Raw genomic sequence first — 22632 nt, 5'->3', positions numbered from 1 at the left:
GAAAACATTCCTGCCGACTTTTCTGAGCCTTCTGTTATTTCCTTCATTTTTTTCTCTTCCTCTGTTCTGTTCATGAGCTGGCACATCACCACATAGAGCAGAAGATATGCTGGGCTTCTGATGATGGCTGCACTGCATGGTAGGGAATTTTAACCACTCTCTTCGCATGGTGCTTCCAAACTTGAGAGGTTAGCAGAACTGGGCATTGTTCTTTGGGTTTGCCGCGGGGCTGCAGCGCCAGGCTGGGGAGGATTTCATTCTTTGCCTTGGTGATTAGTCTGTCTGCAGAAATGGGTAGGTTGTAAATGTTCGGATTGCTTAGTCTTCTGCCAGGTGAATAACTAATTTCTCCTGCTGTCTTTGGACCGCTGGTCCTCGCTGCCCCCCCCCCCCCCGCCCTTCCCCCGGTGATGCTATATTCTCTGTAAGACCAAGGGAGACCCACTCTATGCTTAAACAAAGGCATCAAATTAGCAAGAATAGGGAGAAAGTCACGAAAGATTTTTCCTGTCAAGTTTCTAATGTGATCTGACCAGATTTTTTTTTTACTACTCTCATTTTAATGTATGTATCAACCTATTTTAAATATAAGATTCTCCCACCTCGTGCATCTCTCTGTGGGGTACGAAGATGGGGATGAAATATTTAATTTGCAGGATTCCTTCCTCAGTACCCCAGGGTGGAGGAGAACGTGCCATTTGTCCCTTCCCCCACCGTGTCCTCTGTTAGAGAAGCCTGGGGTCTGAGGGCCACGGTTCCCAGTTACCAATGGAAACCCCATTCATTCATAATGCATGACTCGACCCTCTGAATCCTGAATGCCACTGATCAGAAAATATGCAAGAGATCATTTGGGGTCTTTCTGATTTTTTTTTTTTCCTTGCCTTTGAAATAGGCTCAAATCTGGGTGGAGTTCGGTGGTAGCCTTACACAGAAAGGGGGAAAAAAAACTTGACTTGCGCCTTAGGTTTGCTTCCTGCAACAGTGAATATCATTTTTGTATCTGAGAGCTTTTTCTACAATGATGCCCCACCCTGCCATTATTCCTCATTTTGGGGGATAGGAAAGCAAATAGGAAAGCTACTCATTTTAAAAAGTGAATGTTAATTCGTGGCTTTCTGAACCCAAAGGTGAAATGATGTTTTTGTCTTAAGAAAAGATGGTTTCAGTGTCAGAGCTTTAAGGAACAGATCGAGATTCAGAATGAGGCATTTAAAAAATTATTCGCTCAATTCTTTGGCTCAGCTCATTTTACAGTAGTTTTATTCCTTGTGGATGAATTGTTAGAGGCTTTTTATTCTTGGTTCTGTTTTAAGTAGAATATGTAAAGAGAGCCATTTGTTTGCCCAGATTCTGCATTTGATTTCTTCAGTACTGGGATTTGCTCCTGCCTACTGTGAACCAATTTTCTGGTGCCTTTCAGTATTTTGGGCCAGATGCTTTAGCGGTGCCGTTCCTAACCCACTGTAGTGTTCAATAATGCATGCCCCTCCCCAGCAAGCACACAATGAGAAGTTTCATGGGCGCTGTGGGATGAGGAAGAGAAAGCAGCTTTCTGTTGCAGGGATGTGAATAGTGGCCTTTCCTAAACCTCTAAGTATTTCCTTCCAGTTTTCTCCTGGAAAGACACAAGGGATTAGCATCAGAAAGGTTAAAACATGGCTGAGTGTAGAAAGGTTCTCTGATAGAATATGTTCTGTTTCAAGAAACAGGACTGCAGCCTCTATGTAACCCACTCATTTTAAAATGGAAAATAAAATCCCTACACATTTTCACAATAATTAATATTCTAATCATGGAGATGACTTCATTTTCATCTTCTGTGATATGAGCTTGGTAGATTCTGCTGCTTGTGAAATAAAGTAAAACATACTTCTTTGTCTAAGAAATGCAAATATCCTTCACTTGGATATCTTTAGGCATTAATTTCTCCAAACTTAGGACTTTCTTTTATCTATCTTTATTAAGTGGAAAAAAGCCCTGAATATATAGCAATTTTTTTTAATTTAAGCTTAATTTTTAAGACTCCCTTATGCCTTTTTTTCATTCTCTGATAACGCTAAGACCTTAACCAAACATTTGTATGTTTAGTAAGATATATGGAAGAGAAATACTTTCAAACTTTAAAAAAATTGCTACCACATGATTAAGTATTTGATATTTTTTTATTTTAAAAAGAAAAAATTACTGCTAATTGTGGCAAAATTCTAATTTGCACTAATCTGTAATTGCTTTAAAAAAATCTCCGATGTCATCTGTGCCTCTTTATTTCTTATATAAGGACTTTAGTGTAGATTTTAGTAGAATATGCTCTATAATGGACTTGACTCTTGGGGTTCTTTGAATATTATTATTGTGTAGATTATCTGAATTTAACAGGTCAGGTTTTCTCCTAGAATTTGGAGATTTAGTTTAGACCAGGGAAGCCCAATATAATTATTCAAATAGCGTCATTGAAAGAAACACTCACTCCTGTGTTTTTTTTTTTTGCTAGGCTGTCCACCTTTTTCTTATTTTACTGTCTTCTGCCTTTATACTCTCAATAGCTTCTATTCTTCTGTTAAGTCCTTTTTATTATTACCCTTGAAAAACATGTGAATTTAAGTAAACATTTATTCTAATCAACAGCAGATTTAAATAATATGCTCCCTCTCCACCAGGGCAAAAATGATGGCTTTTGCTGTTCGGTAGCCCTGTGTCTTTTGCAGTTCTGATGCAGAATAAATTTCCCTTCCTCCTTCCTGCGAATCTCACCCAACTCCCAGAGTTTAGGGCCCTGGCTGCCCTCTGCCTTTTCTGGGAATATTCAGCCTCTTCATGTGGTCCCCAAGGAAAGCAAGGGAAGAGGTTTGGCAAGGTGATAGATGAGGGGAGGGGAGCCCCAAGCATCTTGACTGTCCCAGCATCTTGACAGTAAGATGAACGCCAATTAGCCTGACCACTTAACACTCCAGCACACAGCCTCAGCCTCCTGGAACTTAGAAAACCCCAAGCAAAGCTTAAGAACTGCTGCAAAAGGCAAGGCCTTTTATGAAGAAGGTTACTTCCAGTAAGGAAAGAAGTAGGGGAAACAGGTATAGAGACAAACTGGGGGCTTGGCTTAAAAATCAGCTTCGGAGGGGAGACCCCAGCAATCTCGGGAAGCCCTCATACTGCTGACTCTGGAATGAAGGAGAACCCTGGGAGAGCTGGGACACACCCTTCCCTGGAAACAGAAATTAAAGTCCCTGGCCTCCTGGCACCCCCACCCCCCACCCCAGCACACACATCCACACACTCACACGCCTACTGCTGTCAAGAATGATATTGCATCTGGCTTTTCTAATTTACAAAATGGCCCATGTGGGATAGAGGCTTGATTTAACTGGAAATAGGTCACCCTGTTTTAATTTCACCGAAGACTGGCCTCTTTTCTTTCCTCAGTATCAGTGTGGATTTCATTATAGGTGAATGATAAGATGCTCATACATTGGAAAAATTAAACAAATATGTTTTTTAAAGTGTAGTTTAATCTGTGTCTTGAGCTCTAGATAACACCTGCTCTGCCAGGTAAAAAGTAGCCTATTGTGAATTGCAGATACTCCTTAGTGGTTCAAGATCTCTTTTCTGTAAATGTACCCGAAGATTTTTTAACTTATTGGGGGAACTGATTTTCACCCGTCTGCCCCATTGTCATGGGCCCAAGAACAACAACAACAAAAATGTGCCTAAATTAATAAATAAATTCAGCTAAGTAGCAACAAAGAGAAGCCATAATCCAGGCGTGCCATACAGTTAAACAAAAGAAATGGAATCTCGTGCCTTTAGGATGATGTGTCATCAAAGGTGCTGCCTCTTCCCCACAAATTATGTTACAATTTTATTTTCTGAAGGACTCTTGACCTGTGTCCTAGCCAGACAAGTTTTCTCCAAGTCTCTTCCTTTTTCCAGAAGAGTGCTTTCCGTCTGTCTTTTCTCTCCCATCCTCTCTCACTGCTCCTCCTCACACTATGTCAGCAGTAAAGGGTTTGGATAGTTTCCTGATCTAAATGGTATAATTTGGAGTGGGAGTATGGTTTTGACTGTAGAATTGCAGACCCAGGCATTTGTCTTTCATTTCATCTCCTCCTATCAAATTCTTCTTTCCCATTTGGTTGTAATTTCCACCAAGTTGTAGGAGATTTGAGAAGGGGAGCCAGGCAAAATACCAGAGATGACGTGAGGAAAGAAATGCTGGGACAGGATTTTTCTGTGCCCAAGGATTTTGTTATGTGATGGTTGCGTTGTTCTTACCCACACAAGCTGCCTTTAGTTGGCAAGTCCCAACTAATAAGGAATTTATAGGTCAGCCTTCTTTGATTTTTTTATTTCCATGCGTATGTGTCCTCAGAGATTTGTTTTTTTTTTTATTTCCATGCATATGTGTCCTCCATAGTTCTCAATTTCTTTTCCTGCATTTCCAGTGTGTGCAAATATATCACTAAATGTTTACCCTCTGGATCATGGCATGTGTTGCTAAGCATTAGACTGTCACATAGGAAGGCAGGTAACGTCTGATGTCAAGTAAAAACGTTCACGAGACTGGTAATGACCATACTCTTTATCATGTAATTCAGCAAATGCCACTCTTGTCTGCTTGAGACTGAGTCTATTGCCATGTTATATGTCATTCTTTCAGTCCATTAAAAAAAATAAATAAAGCATAGGAATTCCTGTTGTGGTACAGAGGAAACAAATCTGACTAGTAACCATGAGGTTGCGGGTTCAATCCCTGGCCTCACTCAGTGGGTTAAGGATCTAGCGTTGCTGTGAGCTGTGGTGTAGGTCACACAAGGCTCGAATCTGGCATTGCTGTGACTGTGGTGTAGGCCTGCAGCTGTAGCTCTGGTTCAACCCCTAGCCTGGGAACCTCCAAACATTTTTAGGGTGTGGCCCTAAAAAGCAAAAAAAAAAAAAGTGTCAATCAACATATCTGGGAAACAGAAACAGACTCACAGACAGAGAACAGACCTGGGGTTCCCAGTGGATTGGGGAGGGAAGGACTGGGAGTTTGGGATGAGCAGAGGCAAACTAGTATATAGAGGATGGATGAAAAAACAGGATCCTACTGTACAGCACAGGGAACTATATTCACTATCCTGCGCTAAACCATGAAGGAAAAGAATAGGAAAAAGAAGATCCGTACACATACATGTACATACATACACACATATGTAGCTGAGCTTCTTGCTCTACAGCAGAAATAACACAGGGTTGTAAGTCAGCTCTACTTCCATGTGCCTACTGTGTACCAGGCACGAGACTATGGCAGAGCAACCAAACCAAAATCCCTGCCCTTGTGACTCTTGTATCCTCGTGAAGGGGGGAGGAGACAATATGCAAAAGAAATACATTGTACACTACATTGTAAAAGGCCTGGTGCTGTGGAGAAAAATAGAGCAAAGACAGCAGCGGCAAGTGCTTGGAGATTGGGGGCTAGTTTCAGCTTTAAACAGAAGGGTCACAGGTTGGGCAGGTGATACTGAGCCAAGGGCTGGAGAGGGCAGTGAACCCCTCTTTAAGCAGTATTTTGGTGCCCACCGACAAGGAACCTCTTTTTTTTTTTTAGCTGCTGACCTGCACCACAGCCACAGCAACGCCAGATCCGAGCCACATCTGGGACCTACACCACAGCTCATGGCAGTGCCAGATCCTTAACCCACTGAGCAAGGCCAGGGATAGAACCTGCATCCTCATGGATACTAGTCAGATTTGTTTCCACTGAGCCACAACAGGAACTCCAAGGAACTTCTTAGAGCTGGTTAATGTCAATATATGACACTAAATCTTAGCTATTTATGTAGTTTTAAAATGGCTCTTCCTGCCTTTGCCTCTGTATCATTTCCTTTCTCTTGGCCTTTGGTCAACGTGTCTGGTGATAGTTCCTGCATCCAAAAGCATTTTGGCTCCTGCAGAGACCCAATCCAGCCAGGTGTGTTTTCATGTGTCTCTCTACAGAAGTCAGTTTTGCGGATTCCCAGCCAAAGAATGGTTCTCCATTTTTTTGGGGGGGGGGGGAGGGGGAGGGGGAGGGTCTTTTTAGGGCTGTACCTGAGGCATATGAAGGTTCCCAGGCTAGGGGTCCAATTGGAGCTGCAGCTGCTGGCCTACACCACAGCCACAGCAACACCAGATCCAAGCCACATCTGCAACCTACACCACAGCTCACAGCAACACTGGATCCTTAACCCACGAGCAAGGCCAGGGATCAAACTTGCATCCTCATAGATATCTGTCAGATTTGTTTCTGCTGAGCCACGAAGGGAACCCCCTGGTTCTCTATTCTAAGCTTTATTATCGTGCACTTGTTTCTGCTGGTTCGGTGAGTATAAAGGATCTTTGATGCTTCAGAACCCAAGATGGGGAAAGAACAGCCAAGAATTTAGATAGTGGTTCCTGCTCTTCTAATCCAGAAGAGCAGACACAGTGGTTGTGCCCCAAGGCTTTGATGAAAGGCTGTCGCATATTCTGTGTCTATTCCTTGCAGCACATTCAGACGGATGGAAGGCTTCCTGCAGCGCTTATTAGCACATTTTCTGCCTCCATTTTCCCCAGCACATTATCCCTTTAGGGGCAGTCAAATTTCTTTCTACTGCAGGCATCCATTCTGTTGAGGGAATGATCATTATCCTGGCAAAGTCTTGGCTGGAGACTCTATGGGGGTTGAAAACCTTTCATGTTGACGCTGGGAGTCCTGAAAATCCAAATATCTTCAACAGGTCACTTGTGACAGATTGTAATAGCGTCATGATTTTAAATTACTGCTAATGAGAAACTTAATTTACCATGTAAATTAACAATACTAACAAAGACTTACTCTCACCCCCTACAATAATTATCATAAAGTTAGGAGTTCCCATCGTGGCTCAACAGAAATGAATCTGATTAGGAACCATGAGGTTGCAGGTTGGATCCCTGGCCTCACTCAGCAGGTTAAGGATCTGGCTTTGCCGTGAGCTGTGGTGTAGGTCCCAGGTGTGGCTCGGATCTGGCGTTGCTGTGGCTGTGGCGTAGGCTGGCAGCTGTAGCTTCAATTTGACCCCTAGCCAGGGAACCTCATATGCTGTGGGTGCAGCCCTAAAAAATGCAAAAAAAAAAATTATCATAAAATTAGAGTGAAAAGTAGAATGAAATGTTTTTATTTCCAATTTGGAAGATAAAAAATGTCATCCTAGGAAGTTTCATTTAGTCAACATTCATCATTTAATTGAAACAAATATTTTTTTCCTTGCCCAAAATCCAACATTTTAAGGTTTAAAAAAAGAGTAAAATACAATGTGATGTTTTCTCTCTGCTTGTTTCAATACTCAGAGTGACTGATTATTTCAAAGGGTAATATGAACATTTTCAAAAGCTATTCAAAATAAAATTCTGTTTAACTGATTTCAGCGAAAAAGTTCAATATGATTTTTTAAAAAATATGGAATGAGTCAGTAATTCGTGTGCCATTCTTGCTCAGGGACCGAATCAACCTTCCAGGTCTGGAATCCATTGTTCCATCGTTGGTACTCTGGGGTTTTTTTTGTCTTTTTGTTTGTTTTTTTTTTTTTTTAAAGGCTGCATTTGCAGCAAGCATATGGAAGTTCCCAGGCTAGAGGTCAAATAAGAGCTGCAGCTGCAGGCCTACACCTCAACCACAGCAATGCCAGATCCGAGCTGCATCTGTATTCTAGGCCACAGCAATGCCAGATTCTTAACCTACTGAGTGGGGCCAGGTATCAAACCTGCATCTTCATGGATACTAGCTGGGTTCTTAACCCGATGAGCCACAGTGGGAACTCTCTCTCTAATTTTTTATCAGTCACACACACACACACACAGCAGGGCGCCTGTAAAGTGTTACACCTGCTTAAGAGTAGGTATCATCAACTTATCAGATGAGATAGAAAACTTGAAATCTGATTCACCAATGTTACTGGTTGACCTTGGGCCCATCATTTAAACCCTCAGCTTTGGTTTCCTTATTGTAAAGCTAGACAAATGCATTCCCTCCCTATGGAAGGATGTCTTAGGGATGAAGTCTTAGGGATGCGATTAAAGCAAAGCGGATGACGTGCCAACATATTGAGCTCCTGAGAGAAGAGCTACGTTTCATCCAATCGGTGGATATCATTCTCTATTCAGTTTCTTTTGGGAGACATTCTATGAAAGTCTAGCAGATAATACCAGCTAATTAGATATGTCACACCTACACTTTTTAACTAATACAGTGAGTTCTTTTTGAACGTGACACTCTGGTACAGCAGGTGCTTTCACAAGCTCGATCTGTTTATGAATCAGGCTTTTTAAAGAACTTACCTAGAAGGCATAGAGTTGGAAAATGGATGTGTCATGTTTGTAACCATACTCAAATATGTGTAAATAGTAGAAATTTCTGGATAAAAGTTGACATACTTTTTAAAAAGTCGTGGGGAGAGTGAAGAGCCATCATTTATATTTGAAAAGAGTTTTTCCTTTAGAAAGAATAAGTAGATTGATTCTATAAACACAAGTTCCAGGCCAAGTTCAAAATGTATAAACCAAGCTTCCATCGCACAGCTTTCTTTAAACACAAGGTCGAGGGAGGTGAGGTGCTCCAGGGGCTGAAAGGTCATGGGTTTGCATTCTGACAAACTTATTAACTGAGCTTCAGTTTTAAAAGATCTGTAAAAATGGGAATTGGGAGTTCCCGTTGTGGCTCAGCAGTAATGAACCTGACTAAGATCCATGAGGATGAGGGTTCGATCCCTGGCCTTGCTCAGTGGGTTAAGGATTTGGTGTTGCCATGATTAGACTCCTAATCTGGGAACTTCCATGTGCCATGCCTGCATCCCTAAAAAAAGCAAAAAAAAAAAAAGGTGACTTATTTTGGGGTGGCATATTTTGACCCCCTTCAAGTATAATAGTTTGAAGAAAACATATTTCCCCCCTTTATTAAAAGGTAGCATATGGACCCCTAGCTTGGGAACCTCCATATGCTATGGGTGCGGCCCTAAGAAGACAAAAAAAAAAAAGTAGCATATGGTCTGTAGAAATTTATTTATTTATTTATTTATTTAATTGCTTAATGAATTTTATTACATTTATAGTTGTACAACAATCTTCACAACCAAATTTTATAGCATTTCCATCCCAAACCCTCAGTGCATCCCCCCCACCCCCCAACCTGTCTCTTTTGGAAATCATAAGCTTTTCAATGTCTGTGAGTCAGTATCTATTCTGCAAGGAAGTTCATTGTGTCCTTTTTTTAGATTCCACATGTCAGTGAAAGCATTTGATGTTGATGTCTCATTGTCTGACCAACTTCACTTAGCATGATAATTTCTAGGTCCATCCATGTTGCTGCAGATGCCATTGGCAATAGCTTTGTTAAGTATTCATCCTGCAGCTGCCCCTGCTTCGAAACTCAGCAAGCTGTGACCTTGTACAACATAACGTCTTCCAGTTTGTTTTCTTTGTTTGCGTGGCGAACGTGTGGCTTTGATTGAATTACAAAACCAGGCCCTTCACTGTACACGGTCTATATGATGAGGGTTGGTTATGGTCCTTCTGAGGTCATGGACGTGGAATTCTCCCTGTGCCTCTAGCGAATAAGTCAGTGATGATTTGCAGCTACAGGTTGTCACGTTTTTCCATTTTGGTTTTTCTGTCTGACAGCAGCACCGTGCAGGGTCAAAGACAGCCGGCCCCCCATGTCAGTGGTCTAGGATGGCCAGTGAAGCCACCAACATCCCAAGTCCTGTGGTGCGCCAGATTGACAAGCAGTTTCTGATTTGCAGTATATGCCTGGAAAGATACAAGAATCCCAAGGTTCTCCCCTGTCTGCACACTTTCTGCGAGAGGTAAGCCTCCTTTGTGCTCAGAGATGGGAGCTTCACAGACTCACCTCCTCTAAGCTGCCAAAGGGTTCTTTCCAGAATTCTCCAGTTACCTGTGGGAGACAATACACGTTTTGTACTTCTGATAGCCATCCAGAAACATAATCAAGAATTTACTTGATTTCCTAAAAGCTATAAGCGGGAGGGAACGGTCCAATAGCTATTGATTTATTTCCCCAGGAGATGGAGCATAAAATATTTTAAGATGCAAAATTTTTCAAAATGTTCCCTTTGGTTATTTGTGAAACAATTTTTGCCAACCATAGCATTCCTCGTAGAGGATCTTTGGTGAGGGCCAGTTAAAAATCTTATTTTCGCCTGCATAACAAATCAGGTAAAACACCTGCATATATAAGGAGTTAATTGAAAGGAGAGAGCTTTTCTCCAAAGATACTTCAGAAAACACATACTGGTGGCACATTTGAACATTAGGATGTTTCAGATGAAGGAAAAAAAAAAGTATATATATGGGGTGTTCCTGTTGTGGCTCAGTGGTAACTAACCTGACTAGTATCCATGAGGACTCGGGTTCAGTCCCTGTCCTGGCTCAGTGGGTTAAAGGATCCAGCACTGCTGTGAGCTGTGGTGTAGGTCGCAGACGTGGCTCGGATCTGGTGTTGTTGTGTCTGTGGCATAGGCCGGCAGCTGCAGCTCTCATTAGATCCCTAGCCTAGGAACTTCCATATGCTGTGGGTATGGCCCTAAAAAGACCAAAAAAAATTTATATATATATGAAATAATTATAAATTTTCTGAATGTACAATTTGCTACCTATGAAAACAAACTTTTTTAAAATATTTTTTTTAATTTTTTTGCGGCTGAACCTGTGGCATATGGAAGTTCCTGGGCCAGGGTTCAAATCAGCTGCAGCTGCCAGCCACAGCCACAGCCACAGCAACACCAGATCCGAGCCGCATCTGTGATCTACACCACAGCTTGCAGCAACGCCAGATCCTCAACCCACTGAGCGAGGCAAGAGATTGAACCTCCATCCTCACAGATACTACTTTGGTTCTTAACCTGCTGAGCCACAATGGGAACTCCACAAACTTCTCTTTTCTTTTTTATCTCTCTTTTCTTTCTTCTTCCTCTTTTTTTTTCCTCCCCCTTTTTTCAGCTGCACTTGGGGCATATAGAAATTCCCAGGCCATGGATTGAATCCCAGCCTCAGCTGCAACCTACACCACAGCTCTGGCAACCTACACCACAGCTCTGGCAACTCCAGATCCTTAACCCACTGCACCACAGCAGGAACTCCTCCAGTGACTTCAAATCAATGCTAATTACATGTACCATCCAGTTTAACATACATCTGTTATCTGTCTGAATGTGCTTTGAGTTGATTTACTTTGGAAGGTCTGAGAGGCAACAGAATAACTACATCCTTGGTGGTGATGGATGGCTGGAGAAGGTGGATTTGCTACTTGTGGTTGTAGTGTTGTGTTTCTTTGTTTTGAGGTGTGTGAGTGTGCTTGTATGTACAGTTTTTTGTTTCAAGTGGTATATGAGACCCTGATACTTTATACTTCATTCATTTTACACCTGGCTTAAGTACTGTATAATTTACATTCCCAAAAGGCTAAATAGAGAGTGATTTTTCACTCGTCACTCAGGGGCTGTAGCCAAAATATGAACGCCAGCTAATTGTCCGCGCATCCTTAGGCTCATGTAGTAAGATCATTCTTTGATGTGCACTAGTCGGCACAGCCTGGTGCTCTAGAGCCACTCAGCGTGAGCTTGGCAGAGCTGCCCCGTACCCCAGTGTTCAGTGCCTGGTCGGCCTGTTTTTGGCCCCATTTCCTGGCTCTGACAGGTGAGAAGCAACACTTCTGGGCTGCCTTGGGTTTCCCACTGCCCTCTCAATTAGGTCTGGCCCAACCCACTTCCCCTCCCCATCCAATAGCTGGTGCTGGAGATTTTCCAGATCCTATGGCAACAAGTCCCTGTGGGATGCTGTGTGTTGACATTGTTTTAGCATCGTGTGCATTGAACTTCTTTCTTTTGTTTTTCTGCCACATCCAAGGCATATGGAAGTTCCTGGGCCAGGGATCAAAACTGAGCCACAGCTGCACCAATGCCAGGTCCTTCACCCACTGGGCCACAGCCAGAACTCCTGAACTTGTTTTCTTCTGAAGGTGCTGGCCATTTCCTTTAAAATAGGAAAATTTGGGGAGTTCCCGTTGTGGCTCAGTGGTTAATGAATCCTACTAGGAACCTTGAGGGTTCTATCCCTGGCCTTGCTCAGTGGGTTAAGGATCCGGCATTGCCGTGAGCTGTGGTGTAGGTCACAGATGCGGCTCAGATCCTATGTTGCTCTGGTGTAGGCCAGCGGCTACAGCTCCGATTAGACCCCTAGCCTGGGAACCTCCATATGCCATGGGTACGGCCCTAGAAAAGGCAAAAAGACAAAAAGACAAAAAAAAAAAAAAGAAAAGAAAATTTTGTTTTTGTAGAGTCAGACCTTCAGGGCTCAGAAGAACGTGAGACCTGGGATCCCTCAACGCCACCCCGTGCTGGGCACAAACACCAGCTGCTTGGTGGGCAGCTGCCCTCTTACTCTCATTTCTTCCAGAATGTCAGGAGTTCCCTTCGTGGCTCAGTGGCTAATGATCCTGACTGGGATCCATGGGGATGTGGGTTTGATACCTGGCCTTGCTCACTGGGCTGGGGATCTGGCGTTGCCGTGAGCTGTGGTGTAGGTCACAGACACGACTTGGATCCTGAGTTGCTGTGGCTGTGGTGTAAGCTGGTGGCTGTGGCTCCGATTCTATCCCTGGCCTGGGAGCTTCCATGTGCCACATTTGTGGCCCTGGGAAGCACAAAAAAAAAAAAAAAAAAAAGACAAAATATCACCAGCAGGGGGACTTGGAAGAGAAACACAGCCCCTGGCCTCATGACGCTTACAGCCTAGTGGAGGAGCCAGTCAGTAACCACCTAATCCCTCTGATTGATGTGAAATTAAAGCAGTGACAAGGGCTACACATTAGAAAGACACAAGCGGCCCCATTAGACGGGAATCGGCTGTCATCAGGGAAGCGTTCCTGAAGAAGTGATGATTAGGCAGAAAGCCCAACAATGAGTCAGAATTGGAGTTCCCGTTGTGGCACAGCAGGTTACAAACCTGACTAGTATCCATGAGGACACAGGTTCCATCCCTAGCCTCGCTCAGTGGGTCAGGCATCCGGTGTTGCCATGAGCTGTGGTGTAGGTTGCAGATGCAGCTTGGGTCCGACGTTGCTGTGACTGTGGTGTAGGCTGGCAGCTGCAGCTCTGACTCAACCTCCTAGCCTGGGAACTTCCATATGCAGCCCTAAAAAAGCAAAAAAAAGAAAAAGAAAAGAAAGAAAGAATTAATTTAGCATAGGGGAGTGAGCAGAAGAAAAGAATGTCATCTATTTGCAAAGGTGTAGCGTGACAGGGACCACGAGACTTTGGAAAGATTGACAGAAGCCCTGTGTGGCAGATGTGCATCAAATGAGGGGAAAAGACAGAAAACACGTAGGTGCCGATCCCAGACGTTCATAATCCATATCACCACATGCAGGTTCTTGCTTGCACTGTAAGTGGAGGCAGCCGTGGCAGCGTTTCATCTTAGCTGTGAGGAGGAAGGAGGTTTATAGGGTCAGCTTTGAGTGTGGGGGATGTCTCTCTGGTTGCCATAAGGAGAAGGGTGAGGAGGTTCAAGGCGGGTGATGGTGAACCAGGGGTAGGGCTACTCGGAAATCTAAGCCAGAGTGGTGTGATGCAGAGCCGGAGACCTGGGCGCGCTGGAAAGACATTTAAGAATTTCCAGGCATTGGTGGTGGGTTGCCGTGGACTGTGAAGGCCTATCAGGGAATTACTGTTTACAAACTACTCCAGGAGTTCTGTCGTGGCTCAGTGGGTTAAGGACCCGACATCGTCTCTGCGAGGATGTGGTTTGATCCCTGGCCTCGCTCAGTGGGTTAAAGATCCCACATTGCTGCAAGCTGCTGTGTAGGTCACAGACGTGGCTCCGATTCAACCCCTGACTGAGGAGCCTCCATATGCCGAAGGTGCAGTGGTAAAAAGAATAAAATAAAATAATCTGCTTCTAATAAAGAAAAACAGACTCAGATCTTCGGCTTAGATCTAGCATTGCTGTGGCTGTGGCATAGGCCTGCAGCTGCAGCTCCAATTTGACCCTTGGCCTGGGAACTTCCATATGCTGCAGGTGCGGCTGTAAAACAGAAAAAGAAGGAGCAAGTCCTAGTTCTGGATTGCTTAGATGACCAAGGTGCTGTTCATTGAGACAGGCGGAGACACAGTTTGCAGCAAGATCATGGGTTTGGTTTTGGACATGGGGAGTTCTAGGACCTGCAGGGCATCTAAGAGATGTCAAGAGAGCAGTTGGTGTACAGATATGTGGCTCAGAGGAGACCTGAAATATAAACATGGAGTGGGGTACTTTATGTACTAAAATATAATATCCCAAAGAGAGAAGAGGGCTTACAATAAGCCTTGATTAACTCCAAACTATACTGACTCAGTAGAAGAGATAGAGCAGGCAGAAGGAGAACCAGGTGGATGGCGTCATACGCCAGGAAAGATCAAGTTGCCATGAAGCCAAGGGTTTGATCCCTGGCCCCGCTCAGTGGGTTAAAGATCCATTGTTGCCATGAGCTATGGTGTAGGTTGCAGACCTGGCTCAGATCTGGCATTGCTGTGGCTGTGGCTTAGGCCGGAAGCTGCAGCTCCAATTAGATCCCTGGCCTGGGAACCTCCATACATGCCACAGGTGCAGCCCTAAAAAGATTCAAAAAAAAAAGAAGGAAGGAAGGAAGGAAGGAAGGAAGGAAGGAAGGAAGGAAGGAAGGAAGGAAGGAAGGAAGAAGAAGGAAAGAAGAAAGAAGATAAAGAAAGGAAAGGAAAGGAGAACGAAAGAAAAAAGGAAAGAAAGAAGAAGAACGAAAGAAACTAAAGAAAAGAAAGAAAGAAAGAAAGAAAGAAAGAAAGAAAGAAAGAAAGAAAGAAAGAAAGAAAGAAAGAAAGAAAGAAAGAAAAGGAGGGGTAGGGAGGCAGAGGTCAGGCTTGATGAATGCCGCTGAGAAGTCTAGTCTAGTTCTAGACAGTTGAAACATGTCTGTTAGATTTAGATGTCACTATTGACCTTAGCTTGCTAAACTGTTTCATCTCTAGCTTTGGCTCAGTGCTCTCTGCTTGTGTGACATTGGGAAGGTCAGATAACCTCATATCTTACCCCATCTTCAAGATAGAAGAAATGGGGTGAAATCAGAGGATTTCAGATTCTGCTTGTTGGAGATACTGGGGAACATTGTACAGCGTGGTTACGTTGAGCGTATATTCTGGTGCCGAATTGTCTGGTTTTGAACTCTTGCTGTGCCCTTGCCTGCCCAAATCCTTCCTGTGTCTCCTCAAATGCTTAAAAGGGGTCATGAGATTATCAGAAGTACAGAAGACCCTCAAACAATATGAGTGTGAAGTGCACGGGTTTACTTACATATGGATTTTTTCCGATAGTAGGAACCACAGGATCAGCACCATCATCCCTGGTTGGGTGAATCTGCAGATGCTTAGGGGCCAGTTAACGGGGGACTGGCTGTGAGTTGTACATGGATTTTCTGTCAAAGCACCTCTAACTTCCCCACTGTTCCAGAGTCAACTGTACTCTGAATTTAGCGAGCAATACGTCTGTCATTATTAGCCATTTATTTCGCTCATTAAATCAATTAAGTTGATGGCTCTTCACGAGAGGCAGGAAGAGAGCGTGTCAGTGAGACGGAATGTCCCATCCCTGTTTCTTTTTGGTGTTTGTTTTCTTTGGCTGTGCCACTGCATGCGAAAGTTCAGGGGCCAGGGATCAAACCCAAGCCCCAGTAGCGACGACATCCAATTCTTAACCTACTGAGCTCCCAAGCACTTCCATCCCATCCCTGTTTCAAACAACCCATTTCCACTTTGATGCATTTTTAACATCAGAGATGACCTTAGGATTTTGTGTGTAAGGAGCGTCTGCATGCTAACCCAAAGAAAGGTGACATGATTCTCCCAGTTTGTACAAGAGTGCACAAGTTCATGACTGTCTTACTAGAGAGTCTAGGCCAAGGCTTCTCACCCTTAAAGGTGCATACACATTGCCTAGGACTCTGATTCCTTAAGCCTGGAGTGCATCCTGCGATCCTGGGGTTCTTCCAGGCTCCCCTTTGAGGCCGCAGAGGCTTAACTGGACCACACTTTGTTTGTGCGGCTAAGCTCCGGGAAACACTCCATGAAGTCAATGATTCCTCGAGCAGAATCATTTGCCTGCTCAGTTAACAGGTCCGACGTGAAGTTAACCTGTTGGGTTGAGAAGCAATCTTTTCCTAGTGAGGGAGCACACAAGGGACGTTTATGCGAAGTAGCCGCGTAGTCCAGGAGACCCTGCATGGTTCCCACCCCAAGAGCCCCGCTAATGACAGCCCTGCTTCTGCTCCCGCGACAGGTGCCTACAGAACTACATCCCCGCCTACAGCTTAACCCTCTCCTGTCCGGTGTGCCGCCAGACCTCCATCCTGCCCGAGAAGGGGGTGGCCGCGCTCCAGAACAACTTTTTCATCACGAACCTGATGGATGTGCTTCAGCGAACTCCTGGCAGCAACGCCGAGGAGTCCTCTATTCTGGAGACAGTCACTGCTGTGGCTGCAGGAAAGCCTCTGTCTTGCCCAAACCACGATGGGAATGTAAGTGAGCGGGTCGCAGGCTTTGCCTGGCTGCGTGGCTGCCTGATTTGGGGAGGCTTTGGGCAATCGGAGGTTATCCACTAACATAGAGCTCCTCCTGGAAGAGGAGTGACTAAAAACACCGTGTACCCATCCTCAGACTGGTGCACCTGCTTCCTTTCTCTGCCCAAATCTATTTCAATAATGAGATCAATCTTCAGTGTGTCCACTGAGCACAAATTGTGGGTTTCCCCAGGAGAGCACACCCACAACTCTTTGTAAGCTGGGCATACTTTGACCCACATACACATCTGTGTAATAAATGATGGATAAAGATTTAATAATAGATAAGTTCTTCAAGTTAACATTGATTTTAAAATGTTAATTAGTGACCATTTTCGGGGAGGTTTGGGGTTGTTTTTTTGTTTTTGTTTTTTTCCTTTTATGGCCATACCTGCAGCATATGAGAGTTCCCAGGCTAGGGGTCAAATCAGAGCAACAGCCACCAGCCTGTGCCACAGCCACAGCAACTCGGGATCTGATCTCGTCTACAACCTACACCACAGTTCACGGCAACGCCAGATCTCTAACACACTGAGCGAGGCCAGGGATCAAACCCTCACCCGCATGTATACTAGTTGGGTTTGTTACTGCTGAGCCAGGACGGGAACTCTAGGACTCACATTCTAAATACTAGTCTATGAAAGCATTTCTATCAGGTACTTGAGTTCTCCTAAAGTGCAGTCCGGGCACGGGGCTCTCTGGAGATCTGACTTGAGAGGGGAGTACATTTGTAGAAACATCTCGAGATCTACTTACACACTGGTCCAACTTTGGGGTGTAAAGGACAGTCAGAATGAGAAACAAGGGCAACTGAAAAGATGACATTAATAAGGAAAGGCAAGAGTGTGGTGGAATTTGGGCAAGAGCTTGTAGCTCAGTGTAGCTAAAGCATAGAGACGGGGTGGTGATGGAAATAGGGATGAGTCCAGAAAGATAGAGGGGAGAAATTGTCATGAGCTGAATGTCATCAAGGAAAGGTTCCCACAAGCAGCAAGTTTAAACAGGGAGTTCCCATCAGGACTCAGTGGTTGACAAGCCCAGCTAGTATCCATGAAGACACAGGTTCGATCCCTGGCCTCGCTCAGTGGGTTAAGGATCCAGCATTGCCGTGAGCTGTGGTGTAGGTCACAGACGAGGCTTGGATCTAGCGTTGCTGTGGCTCTGGCGTAGGCCGGCAGCTACAACTCCGATTCAGCTCCTTGCCTGGGAACCTCCATATGCCATGGACAAAAAAACAAAAAAAACTCCTTTTAAACAGGAGGTAGGTATTTTAGTGGCATTTTGGAGGGATAGAGTAGCCGAGACTGGAGGCTGCAATACCAGCTCTGAATTTAGTATTGAGTTGTCCAACTGAGAGGTGATAGAAGGGGTAGAACAAAAGCAGCATCAATGAACTTGGAAAAGGAAAGATGGATTTCAGAGAAAAGAGCACTATTTCATTTGAGACTCTGCCTCCCCAGAATAAAAGGCATATACTAAAATCTATTCAACAAAGCTATTAAGACTGTGAGAATTTGAGCAATTCAAATGGATCATATTCATAGATCATTAAAAAAAATCACTGTATTTTCCCATTGTGTAGACCAAGTTCCTACACCACAAAGCAATAAAATTACTTTAGTAACATATGTTAGGGAAGAAACCCCAAATCTTTTTAGAAAGGTTATAGTTATTCAGTCAAAGAAGAAATAGCAAAATGTGACTATTTACAAAATACTGAAAGTGGAAACTTTATTAAATGTATAAGATAAAGTCATATCTACACTCAGGAAATTTTATAGGTTTAAATAATCTCTTTTATAGGTTTAAATAGTCTCTTTTATTCAAAAACTTCATTTCAGGAAGTTAGAAACAGAACAACAAAATAAACGTATGGAACATAAACGAAAGAAAAGGATAAAGATAACCTTAGAGAGTTTGAAAATACTGAAACCATTGAGTTGATGAATAAATTCAAGAGCTGAATTTTTTTAATTAAAGAAATAATCTGACATCTGATAAAGCAACAAAGGGTAAATATAAACAAATCAAATTAGGACTAATAAAGAGATATCAGCACAGACTTAAAAGATTTTAAAATTAGTAAATCCAGTCTCTGTGCTAAAGGCTAATATATTGAAAGTTTGAATGAAATGAATGATTAATCTAGGAAACTTACAAATGATCAAGAGGGAGTTCCTGTCATGGCTCAGTGGTTAATGAACCTAACAACCATGAGGACGAGGTTCAATCCCTGGCCTCAGTCAGTGGGTTAAGAATCTGGCATTGCCATGAGCTGTGGGGTAGGTCGCAGACGCCGCTCAGATCCCATGTTGCTGTGGCTGTGGTGTAGGTCTGCAGCTACATCCTATTCAACCCCTAGCCTGGGAACCTCCACATGCCGCCAGTGCGGCCCTAAAAGACCAAAAAAAAAAAGATCTAGAAAACCCAAGTAGACGTAAAATCTTGGATGAAACTGGTGAAAGTTATTTTAAAACCAAATGCCTTCAAACCTGTATAAAACATATATGATTCATAGTATGTTTACTTCTGGATCATAAGAAAAGAAAGGAAGCTCTCCAATTCACCTATGATATACCCATAATGCTGACACCAAAATCTATTGGAGACTGAACAAGAAAACTAGGAATCATTCGCTTTATGAAAGTAGCTGTAAAATTCTTACTTAAAATACCCCAGGAGTTCCCTGGCGGCCTAGTGGTTAAAGATTCAGCATTGTCACTGCTGTGGCTCGGGTTCAATTCCTGGCCCAGGAACTTCTGCATGCTACTGGTATGGTCAACCCCCCCCACCCCTGCAAAAAAAAAAAAAAAAAAAAAACAGGAGTTCCCGCTATGGCACAACAGGATTGGCAGTGTCTCTGGAGCTCTGGGGTGCAAGTTGAATTCCCGACCCAGCACAGCTCGGATCTGATCCCTAGTCCAGAAACTCCATATGCTGGGGGTGGGGGCAGCCAAAAAAGAAAAGAAAAAGAAAAAACAAAAACATCAAATTTTTACATGGTAAAAGTAAGAGCACTTACTAATTAAGAAAAATATGGGAGTTCCCGTCGTGGCGCAGTGGTTAACGAATCCGACTAGGAACCATGAGGTTGCGGGTTCGGTCCCTGCCCTTGCCCAGTGGGTTAACGATCCGGCGTTGCCGTGAGCTGTGGTGTAGGTTGCAGAAGCGGCTCGGATCCTGCGTTGCTGTGGCTCTGGCGTAGGCCGGTGGCTACAGCTCCGATTCAACCCCTAGCCTGGGAACCTCCATATGCCGCGGGAGCGGCCCAAGAAATAGCAACAACAACAAAAAGACAAAAAGACAAAAAATATATATATATGGATATCACAAAAGAACATGAGCATCGAACTTAAAGAATTCACAGGAGATAAATAAAAGGCCAACGATGATAGATGGAAAAAATGAGAAACTTCACAAAGAATTCCTGAAGCTTTCTTGAGCTTTCCTGGGCAGCTCACACTCTTGGGTGCCACAGGCTACTGAGGAGAAACACTCTCATAGATGCTAATTCCAGCAAACTTAAAGAAGCCTTTAGGTTAAAACTCTCCCTTCTCTCTCTGCCAAACCTAGCACATCAAATCACATTAAACATTAATTCTGTCTCAAGAGTTGGAGCCTCTTTTAGGTGAATGAAGCCATTTAAAGGGTGTTCTGAGCACTTTCTCTAGGCTGGGTCCTTATGATTCTCAGCAATCACCAAATTTATAAGCCAGCAAGAGGCCTTGGAGGACGAACCGCCTGTCAAGAGTCATTCATTCTGTTGTTCCATCACAGACTCTAGGATTTCACCGCTGTTGCTCTGAAACAGCAATCCTCATTGCATATTCAAGCCAAATGCACGCAATAGTACAGCTAATGGCTGTAGTTAATTGCCATGGGTAAATCTTTAAAAACAATTCAAGCGTCTGAAGGTTAATAAAATCGAGTAATTAACAATAAAGCAGGATGTTGCTGCTGTCAACTGCCTGGTGCTGATTCTCGTATGTGGGTGAGAGCCTGTCATTTACTTTAAGTGCTGTGACACTGTCTGTCTTCTCATTAACTGCTGTGGCTGCATTGTTCAAATACGGAGAAAAAGGGGAATAATGATCAGTGATTTATGAGGGTCTTTGCCACTGAAAGCAGACATTTGAGCTCAGGCCTCAAAGTCCCAGAACACAAAGGATCATTAAGCCCCATTGCTGAGGCGTTAAGAGGTGCAAAGGAGAGATCCTTGTTTAGAATGGCCTGCCACTAATCAGTCCCCATTTCCGGAAGCCTCAGGGTTGGCTGCAGGGCCCTGACCATCCTTTTCAGCACATTAGTAATGCATACAGCCCTGCCAGCTTCTCTTGGGATGAACACAGATGGTGATGGCCTGTCAACCTTAAGCTCCTCCTGGCCTCTGGCCGCCCCCATCCCAGGGAGCAGCAGCATCATCTTCATCCAGGAGGGATGCGCTCAGCTCAGTTGTCGAAAACCTCACGCAATTAAGTCTCAGCTTGAGTCAAAGCTGTCAGAACCTGGGCACAGGCATTTGAGAATGATTAGTTGTTGACACCTCAGGACCATTTCAGGGCCTTGACTCCCCAAGAAACAGGATACAGAACCAGACACCGTTACCAGGTCTGCTGCTAACTCTTCAAAGGTGCAATCAGTTTTTGTTTGTCGTTTTTTTTTTCTTTTTTTTTTTTTGTCTTTTTTGCTATTTCTTTGGGCCGCTTCCTCGGCATATGGAGGTTCCCAGGCTAGGGGTCGAATCGGAGCTGTAGCCACTGGCCTACGCCAGAGCCACAGCAACTCGGGATCCGAGCCGCGTCTGCAACCTACACCACAGCTCACGGCAACGCAGGATCGTTAACCCACTGAGCAAGGGCAGGGACCGAACCCGCAACCTCATGGTTGCTAGTCGGATTTGTTAACCACTGCGCCACGACGGGAACTCCTGTTTGTTTGTCTTTTTAAGGCACGTGGAAGTTCCCAGGCTAGGGGTTGAATTGGAGCTACAGTTGCTGGCCTACACCACAGCCACAGCAACGTGGGATCCGAGCCACGTCTGTGACCTACAGCACAGCTCATGGCAATGCCAGATCCCCGAACCCCTGATTGAGGCCAGAGATCAAACCCTCATCCTCATAAATAACTAGTAGGATTTGTTTCCGCTAAGCCATGACAGGAACTCCCCAGTTTTGTTTTGTTTTTTTAATTGAGGTAAAAATCATGTAATATAACAGTCAACATTTTAACCATTTTAAAGTGTACAATTCAATGGCATTTAGTATGTTTCAAAGGTTGTGCAAACATCACCACTGTCTAATTCCAGAAGTTTTTTATTGTCCTCCAAAGTGACTCCATACCTATTAAGCTCCTCGTCCCTCCCCACCACCCTAGCTCTGGGCATCTTCCAGCTTGCTCTCTGTCTCTATGGATTTATCCATTTTGAACATTTCATATAAATGGAACCCTATGATATGTGATGTTCTGAGTCTGGCTTCTATCACTCAGAATAATGTTTTCCAGGTTCATCTCTATTGTAACATCTATAGGAGAACTTCGTTCCTTTTTATGGCTAAATAATATTCCACGATCCAGATATATTGCAACTGGTTGATGCCTTCATAAGTTGATGAATATTTGGGTTGTTTTTACTTTTTTTTTTTTTGGCCACACCCGTGGCATATGAAAGTTCCCAGGCCAGGGACTGAACCCAAGCCATGGCAGCAGCAGCCCACACTGGCAGTGACAACACCAGATCCATAACCCACTGTGCCACAAGAAAACTGTTTCCACTTTTGGCTATTATGAATAATGCTGCTATGAACACTCATGTGCAGTTGTTGTGTAGACAGATGTTTTCAGTTCTCTTGGGTGCATACCTAGGAGAAGATTTGCTGGGTCATATGGTAATGTGTAATGAGGAATGCCAGCTGTTTTCACAGCAGCTATGCCATTTTAAATTCCCACCAGCAAAGGATGAGAGTTCTGATTTTTCCACATTCTCACCAACACTTGTTATTACCTGATTTTTTGAGTCT

The 22632-nt window shown here is 43.9% G+C and overlaps 1 protein-coding gene across 3 annotated transcripts in view; it reads left to right on the top strand.

Moving 5' to 3' along the window:
• Window positions 1-22632, top strand: part of TRIM2 (tripartite motif containing 2) — a 96876-nt gene that overhangs the window by 35693 nt on the left and 38551 nt on the right. The window contains exons 2-3 of one of the 3 annotated variants that reach the window (XM_047798278.1): window positions 9655-9839; window positions 16336-16573. In XM_047798278.1, coding sequence (XP_047654234.1) covers window positions 9706-9839; window positions 16336-16573 — 372 coding nt within the window. In that variant the 5' untranslated portion in view covers window positions 9655-9705. The remainder of the gene's footprint in view (window positions 1-9654; window positions 9840-16335; window positions 16574-22632) is intronic. The other 2 variants (XM_047798279.1, XM_047798280.1) reach the window with 2 other exon arrangements.

The sequence above is a fragment of the Phacochoerus africanus genome, chromosome 10 (genome assembly GCF_016906955.1).
Source record: "Phacochoerus africanus isolate WHEZ1 chromosome 10, ROS_Pafr_v1, whole genome shotgun sequence".
Taxonomy (NCBI): Eukaryota; Metazoa; Chordata; class Mammalia; order Artiodactyla; family Suidae; genus Phacochoerus; species Phacochoerus africanus.
Note: the sequence above shows the minus strand (reverse complement) of the source record. Positions and strands in the feature narration are given on the sequence as shown.